Here is an 8691-nt window from a genome sequence, read left to right on the forward strand (position 1 = left end):
TGCGAGATGTAAATTGACAAAAAAAAGTGTGTGCAATGTGTATCTATGCCATCGGGTTAGCTACAACCAGTTTTGAAAGTTTTAGGAGTAATGGTTAAAGAGTTGTTGAAATTTGAAAATTTTTATTTGTCACTATGTTGACGGTCCCTAACTGCTGTTGGTTGACTTAAGGAAAACTACAGGCGAATATCCGTCGAATATCCAACCTGAAACTGTCTTCACCTCGGTTGTTCTCCATGTGTAAAAGGCAGAAGGGTGCCTATGGTCCAGGGCGTTAGTGCGAGTTCCTCCACTAGGCGTTGAAGGCGCCCTGGAACAGAGCTAACAGAAGGGAAGCTAATGCAAACTATTGTCATTAACTCGTGACCGTAAGCCCGCCCCGTGACATCGTACTTCAAAACAAGGATGCGTCTCGACTTTAGAAATGGAATAATTCGCCACAATCAAAGATCACGCGGATACGGAAAAGCTGTAGAATCAGCGTACTTGTCAAGTTCTTATCTACTCAAAGGTAGGATAAGTGTTGATGTAGAAATGAGACTTTTCAATAAACCTTACAGTGGGGCACATTTGGCATAGGCTATAGCAGGTGTATTCAACTCTTTATTTTCCTACGAGGTCCGGAGCCTGTTGGATTTCTGTTCTATCTGATCATTATTTGCGCAGACCTGGGTCTGAATCAGTCCCTCTGATTAGAGGCGAACTAAAAAACGTAGTGGAACTGGCTTCGAGGTCCAGAGTTGAGTTTAACGGGGCAATAAGTTTCGTTTGCATGGGTTATACTTCTTTCTAATTATTTCTAAACCAGTTGACAAATCAATTCGATATCAACTCAATGAAAAATCGGATACTTTTTGTTAGTTTACTTCTGATACATTTGTAACAACATTGTAACATAATTGTAACATCGAAACTATTTTGACCTCATTGCTTTTGCTTCAGATGTTGTCACTTGTTGTCCTGCTGATCCTGTTTCAACCAGGAGAGGGAGGCACCTCACCTATCTCCTGTTACAATGATCAAGGGGAAGCTGTAGACTGGTGAGAAAACAGCTTTGGGCAGACTGAAGATTGAACTGATATGACCTTCTTCCCTTAGGTCTCTTAGCTACTTAGTCACAGACAGTGTGCGTAGCAAGGTATGCTAAAACAACACAAAGTACTGAGAATCAAACTCTCTCTCCTCTCTCTCGGTTGCTCTCTCTCAGGTTCTATCTCTACAAACTCCCCCATGTTGATCGTGAATTTCCCAACGATGGACAGAGTTATCTACTGATGGACAAAGGGAGCGAGGGATGGACGGATGGAAACGTGTTGGTGAATGACAGCACTGGAGCCCTGGGGAGGACAGTGGGCCAGCTGTATGAGCAGGGGAAGGTCTGGTTCCTTCTATTATAAATATCAGACCACATTTGAATGAGCTGTGAAACTTAAAGGGAAAATCCACTCAAAAACCATCTGTTGATACAGGTCCAAAATGTTTTTTTCATGATGATATGGCCGGTGACATTTTGTTTGTTGGAAGTTCAATATCTCGAAACTTGACTGCTGACTTGCAAACCGTTTTGGGACTGTATCAACAGTGGACTAATGAAAAAAAAATAGCAAAAGATAGTTTGAGTGTTTTCCCTTAACAGTTTCATTTGCAGTAACACAGCAGTATTTACAACTGCTGACATTTTTTGGGTCAAAGTGGAATGAGACAAATTAAAATGTGGAACTATAACTTTTTGTGGGTTGTTTGTTTCACTGTCTACTTTTCACTAAGGTGCAATGGGCGTTTTCTTTTCACCCAGACAGCCATGATAAATACATACAGCATATGACGTTATCAAAGAACAAACACTATTGACACTATAACCCTTGTTTCTGAGTTTAGAGTGTACAATATGCATGGAAGTGTAACGGCTGTCTGTAAGAGGGAACCAAGGTGCAGCAGAGGATGTGCTCATCATTAGAATTTTAATTCAAATAAACAAGAGAACACTACAAAATGAACAAAACGACAGCAAACAGTCCTGTTAGGAAAATACTCAAACAGAAACAATTACCCACAAAACCCAAAGGAAAAACATGCTCCTTATGTGTGACTCCCAATCAGCAGCAACGAGCTTCAGCTGTGCCTGATTGGGAGCCACACACGGCCCAAAACAAAGAAATACCAAAACATAGAAAAAGGAACATAGAATGCCCACCCAATGTAACACCCTGGCCTAACCAAAATAAAGAACAAAAAACCCCTCTATGGCCAGGGCGTTACAGTACCCCCCCCCCCCAAAGGTGCGGACTCCAGCCGCAAAACCTGACTCTGAAGGGGAGGGTCCGGGTGGGCCTTCTTACGGCGGCGGCTCAGGTGCGGGACGTGGCCTCTGCTCCACCCTTGACGTCGCCCTCTTAGGTGGCGCACCTGGCCGCGCCGAAGGTCTGGTGGGCGACGCTGACTGCGCCCGGCTGGCGGGCGGCGATGGTTGCGCCCGGCTGGCGGGCGACCCTTGTTGCGCCCGGCGATGGTTGCACCCGGCTGGCGGGCGACCCTGGCTGCGCCCGGCTGGCGGGCGGCGATGGTTGCGCCCGGCTGGCGGGCGACCCTGGCTGCTCCGACGGCACTGACCCAGGATTCACCAGGCTGGGGAGACATGACAGAGGCCTGGCCCTAGGCGTAGGCACAGGACTCACCGGGCTGGCGGGCGTCCCTGGCCACTCCGGCAGTTCAGCGCAGTCTGGCCACTCCGGCAGTTCAGCGCAGTCTGGCCACTCCGGCAGTTCAGCGCAGTCTGGCCACTCCGGCAGTTCAGCGCAGTCTGGCCACTCTGGCGACTGTTGACTGGCGGGAAGCTCTGACGACTGTTGACTGGCGGGCAGCTCTGACGACTGTTGACTGGCGGGCAGCTCTGACGACTGTTGACTGGCGGGCAGCTCTGACGACTGTTGACTGGCGGGCAGCTCTGACGACTGTTGACTGGCGGGCAGCTCTGACGACTGTTGACTGGCGGGCAGCTCTGACGACTGTTGACTGGCGGGCAGCTCTGACGACTGTTGACTGGCGGGCAGCTCTGACGACTGTTGACTGGCGGGCAGCTCTGACTGCTCTGGACAGGTGAGACCCACTGGAGGCCTAGTCCTGGGAGGTGGCACAGGATGGACCAGGATGGGGAGACCCACTGGAGGCCTGGTCCTGGGAGGTGGCACAGGATGGACCAGGATGGGGAGACCCACTGGAGGCCTAGTCCTGGGAGGTGGCACAGGATGGACCAGGATGGGGAGACCCACTGGAGGCCTGGTCCTGGGAGGTGGCACAGGATGGACCAGGATGGGGAGACCCACTGGAGGCCTGGTCCGAGGAGGAGGCACAGGATAAACCGGGCTGTGGGGGAGCACTGGAGTTCTGGTACGGACACTCTTTACCCACACTCCAGGCTGAATGCCCACTTTGGCCCGGCACAGGCGGAGAGCAGGCATTGGGCGAACTGGACCCTCCCAGCGCTCTGGAGACACAGTGCGCAAAGCCGGCGCAGGATAACCTGGACCGAGGAGGCGCACTGGAGACCAGACGCGCTGAGCTGGCACCATCCGCCCTGGCTCGATGCCTGCACTCGCATGGCACTTGCGGGGGGCTGGTATGTAGCGCACCGGGCTTTGAACGCGCACTGGGGACACCGTGCGCTCCACAGCATAACACGGTGTCTTACCAGTACCACACTGCTTCCAGTAAGCACGGGGAGTTGGCTTAGGTCTACCACCTGACTCCGCCAATCTCCCCGTGTGCCCCCCCCCAAAAAAATTGTGGGGCTGCCTCCCGTGTCCGTTGAGCTCCCTTGCCTCGTACCAGCGCCTCTCAGCTCTCGCCGCCTCGATCTCCCACTGCGGGCGGCGATACTCCCCAGCTTGAGCCCATGGTTCACCTTCGTCCAGTAATTCCTCCCATCTCCAGGAATCCTGAACGATCCTCTCCAAAGTCCATGAGTCCTTCTCCTGGTGCCTCTTCTTCCTCTGCTGCTTGGTCCGTTTTTGGTGGGTAATTCTGTAACGGCTGTCTGTAAGAGGGAACCAAGGTGCAGCAGAGGATGTGCTCATCATTAGAATTTTAATTCAAATAAACAAGAGAACACTACAAAATGAACAAAACGACAGCAAACAGTCCTGTTAGGAAAATACTCAAACAGAAACAATTACCCACAAAACCCAAAGGAAAAACATGCTCCTTATGTGTGACTCCCAATCAGCAGCAACGAGCTTCAGCTGTGCCTGATTGGGAGCCACACACACGGCCCAAAACAAAGAAATACCAAAACATAGAAAAAGGAACATAGAACGCCCACCCAATGTAACACCCTGGCCTAACCAAAATAAAGAACAAAAAACCCCTCTCTATGGCCAGGGCGTTACAGGAAGTGTATATCTTCTGATGATGAGTGTGTGTACTTTCCCTTGCAGAATGCTGACGTTGCATACATCCTGTACAATGACCAGAGACCACCCGAGGAGGGAGAAAGAGGGTTTGGTTTCCTTAGTAACCGAGGTGGCCACACTAAAGGTCAGGACAATATAAACCTCAGCTGTATACTGTATACAGGCATCACATTGTAATGTTAATCTCAGCACCCAGGTATCTGGCCAGCTACTCCATTTGTTGTATGTTAATGTCTTTGTCTGTCAAGAAAGTACTGTTGTGAAATGATTCCGTTTTCAATGAGTGACTGTTATCTCCCTCCGTCTCAGGTGTTGTCTTATTGGACAAGACACAGGGCTACTGGTTGGTCCACAGCACCCCTCATTTCCCCCCTGTAAAGGAAATAGGGCAATATTCCTACCCAGGTAGTGGTGTACAGAACGGACAGAACTTCATCTGTGTGACCTACCCACTGGAACGCTTTCAGGCCATTGGTAAGACTGTAATCCTGTAAAAGTAATTTGGAATACTATAGGTTTACCATAGAATTCTGATAAAGGATCTTGGATTATCCACCCTGTTATAATGCATGAAGCTGTGAATTGTTTCTATTTCATGTGACTGTTTCATGCTGAGACAGTCTCTCTGTGCGTACAACCCGATCCGACAAGGTGGGAAATCCGTCGACGTGCCCTTGAGCAAGGCACTTAACCCTAATTTTCCCCAGGGGTGCCGTACTATTATTGCTTACCCTACAAACGAAATGCTATGTCATAATCATTCTCCGTGGGTCTCTAATGATAAAGTACTGCTGCCCCTATCACTGAAAAACCTGCATGCAGTGAACATTTTTTTTACAATTAACTCATTATTACGCAACAGTTAATAAAGCCACATTAATGTTGACACAACAATTGTGAACCAAAAATAACATTTGCATAAACAATTTAGGTCATTAGCATTTTAGCATATTGTTGTAGCAAGTGCCACTACAACCTGGCTAGCAAATGGTGCTGTTACCATAGTGACAGATAGGGTTATCCTCTATGGCACTGTAACTATAGAGACCATAATCCTCCCATTGTGCGATGTTTGCTCTGTAAGTTTCATGTCTCTTGTGCAGTTATACTGAACAGAAATATAAACACAACATGTCTGGTGAGTATGCAGGCCATGGAAGAACTGGGACATGTTCAGCTTCCAGGAATTGTTTACAGATCCTTGTGACATGGGGCCGTGCATTATCATGCTGAAACATGAGGTGATGGCGGTGGATGAATGGTATGACAATGGGCCTCAGGATCTCGTCATGGTATCTCTGTGCATTCAAATTGCCATTGTTGAAGTGCAATTGTGTTTGTTGTCCATAGCTTATGCCTGCCCATACCATAACCCCACCTCCACCATGGGATAAGGCGTAAGGCACTACCGAGGGTAGTGCGAACGGCCCAATACATCACTCGGGCCAAGCTTCCTGCCATCCAGGACCTATATAATAGGCGGTGTCAGAGGAAAGCCCATAAAATTGTCAGAGACTCCACAGTCACCCAAGTTATAGACTGGTTTCTCTGCTACCGCACGGCAAGCGATACCGGAGCGCCAAGTCTAGGACCAAAAGGCTCCTCAACAGCTTCTACCCCCGAGCCATTAGACTGCTGAACAATTCATAAAAATCGTCACCGGACAATTTACGTTGACACCTCCCTCCTTGTACACTGCTGCTACTCGCTGTTTGTATGTTATCTATGCATAGTCACCTCGCCCCCACCTACATGTACAGATTACCTCAACTAGCCTGTACCCCTGCACACTGACTCGGTACCGGTGCCCCTGTATATAGCCTCGTTATTGTTATTCTTATTGTGTTACTTTTTATTATTACTTTTTATTTTAGCCTTCTTGGTAAATATTTTCTTCTTCTTGAACTGCACTGTTGGTTAAGGGCTTGTAAGTAAGCATTTCACAGTAAAGTCTACACTTGTATTCGGCACATGTGGCAAATAAAGTTTGATTTGATTTGATACTCTGTTCACAACGTTGACATCAACAAACCGCTCGCCCACACAACGCCATTACATGTGGTCTGCAGTTGTGAAGCCGGTTGGACGTAGTGCCAAATTCTCTAAAATGACGTTGGATGCCACTTATGGTAGAGAAATGAACATTCAATTATCTGGCAACAGCTCTGGTGGACATTCCTGCAGTCAGCATGCCTATTGCACGCTCCCTTAAAACTTGAGACATTTGTGGCATTGTGTTGTGTGACAAAACTGCACATCTTAGAGTGGCATTTTATTGTCCCCAGTACAAGGTGCACCTGTGTAATGATCATGCTGTTTAATCAGCTTCTTGATATGCCACACCTGTCAGGTGGATGGATTATCTTTGCAAAGGAGAAACGCTCACTAACAATGCACAACATTTGACAGAAAAAAGCGTTTTGTGCGTATGGAACATTTCTGGGATCTTTTATTTCAGCTCATGAAACATGGGACCAACACTTCATGTGTTGCATATATATTTTTGTTCAGTTTAAGATGAGTGTCATTAAATTGTGATGGGAGTTCTCAGTGGAGGCCAACTTCCATCATCCTCAAAGCATTGTGTTGTCTTGAAACATTTTCAATCTCATTTTAGCCACAATCAGTGAGTGGTCTTATACGTACAGGCATTTGTCTGCTACTCTGTTTGAAGAATTTGAAAAGTCATCATACTAATAAGTCATGTCATAGATTAAGATAGTACTTGTCTTGGAGCTTGGTGCCTATTGAATCACACAGACAGACAGACAGACAGATCAGTCAATTCATAATGATTTGCTTTACTTTTTACACAATTCGTTGATTGAAATGTTTGAAGTGTTCAGTTGACATGTATTATGTTTTACATTGTAGGAGAGCAGTTGCAGATCAACCAGCCCAATGTGTATGACTGTGGTGTCCCTGCTTCCTTGGCCTCTCTGGTGCCCGCACTGGCTGACGTCTGTAACAACAGCCAAGGGCAGATGGCCTATAGCAACTTACCGCACACCAAACCTGCATCCAATCGCAGTGTGTCTCTCACCTCATTGGGTGGAACCGAGTTCATCAGCTTTGCCAAGGGGAAATCATTCAATAATGGTAAGGAACAATTTAGAAACTATTCGTTTGTCATTTTTTCAAATGTTGAAGTGTTGTTTCATGGTTAGAATGACTATTCATGTCATTGCCGTTTTGTAGTTGTGAATGACCCAACATTTATCCACAATATCCCCATTTCCCCTCCTGTCTCCCATTAGATCTGTACCACTCCTGGGTGGCTCCCTCCCTCCAGTCAGACCTCCTAGTCCAGTTCTGGATCCGCTCCGTTGGCATCCTGCCCTCTGACTGCTCCCTGGGCTGGAAGGTCCTGGACATCCAGCTTATCTCCCCAGGCGGCAGGATCACCTTCAAGGCCTCCAACGACCACTCCAAGTGGGCCGTGAGTACCACCGGGGGTGGGGTGGATGGAGCTGCTGGCTGGGTGTGTGTGGGCGACATCAACCGGAACGAGGCTGAGGAGAAGAGAGGGGGCGGGACGGTGTGTCTGCAGGACGCCACGGTGTGGAAGGCCTATCGGACAGCGGCGCTGGAGTGTGAGATGTGCGGGGGAGGGACTAGCGGGTGTGATGTGGACGTAGAGGATACAAGGCACTACCAGGGAGATATGAATCAGTAAGCATCAGTGTGGCATCAGTGTAAAGTTACTAGTATGCACACAGTTCACTGAGCAGCTAGGTGTATTAGTATTATTAAGCTCCATGAACAAGGTACCCCATAGAATGTTGATTAATAAGGTATCAGCATCTAATTCACTTTTTTATGGCAGTTTTGGAGTGTTTCATAAATTGCCATGAATAGAAACATACTTGAAAGGGAAGTGGCACTCCTATAATAATTAAACAATGACCACTTTGCTACATTCTGTGTTGCTAATGACTGTAGGAAATGCTAATAAGTTGCTAATGACTGTAGGAAATGTTGATTTTGATCTCAGGTACATTTTATATGCGTCTTTTTTCAACCTTTTTTATGTAACAATTATTTTTTTTTAAATGATTGTTAAAGTATGTATAATGTTTTTTCTTTATTTCTCTTTTACTTTTTAGTCAAACATTTGGTGACGTTTTCAGCTTTTAGATTGAAACAGGCAAAGATACTGACTGTCTTCTGTCCCAATAAAGAAAGTACTGTTGCGGGGTGCACAAATATTTTGCAAAAGGTTCTTCATTAAACTTCCTCATCCACCAACAAGCTAGATACTAAACCACAGTCTGAATCTTTT

At 47.2% G+C, this 8691-nt stretch overlaps 1 protein-coding gene across 1 annotated transcript; it reads left to right on the forward strand.

The window, feature by feature from the left end:
* Window positions 1–341: 341 nt before the first annotated feature.
* LOC115178324 (deoxyribonuclease-2-alpha) lies at window positions 342–8615 on the forward strand. The gene is made up of 7 exons (XM_029739461.1): window positions 342–511; window positions 943–1040; window positions 1208–1376; window positions 4434–4533; window positions 4719–4883; window positions 7284–7508; window positions 7667–8615. Exons 2-7 carry the CDS (start codon window positions 943–945, stop codon window positions 8083–8085), a joined length of 1176 nt encoding a protein of 391 aa, XP_029595321.1. The 5' UTR covers window positions 342–511; the 3' UTR covers window positions 8086–8615.
* Window positions 8616–8691: the final 76 nt, after the last annotated feature.

Source organism: Salmo trutta, chromosome 3 (genome assembly GCF_901001165.1).
Source record: "Salmo trutta chromosome 3, fSalTru1.1, whole genome shotgun sequence".
NCBI lineage: Eukaryota > Metazoa > Chordata > Actinopteri > Salmoniformes > Salmonidae > Salmo > Salmo trutta.

What these genes read in the sequence shown, in the direction of transcription:
- LOC115178324 (XM_029739461.1), top strand. Translation starts at nt 943, where the DNA reads ATGTTGTCACTTGTTGTCCTGCTGATCCTGTTTCAACCAGGAGAGGGA. An exon ending in AGCTGTATGAGCAGGGGAAG is followed by an intron (nt 1,377 to 4,433) that starts GTCTGGTTCCTT and finishes TTTCCCTTGCAG; the next exon opens with AATGCTGACGTTGCATACAT. An exon ending in CCGAGGTGGCCACACTAAAG is followed by an intron (nt 4,534 to 4,718) that starts GTCAGGACAATA and finishes CCTCCGTCTCAG; the next exon opens with GTGTTGTCTTATTGGACAAG.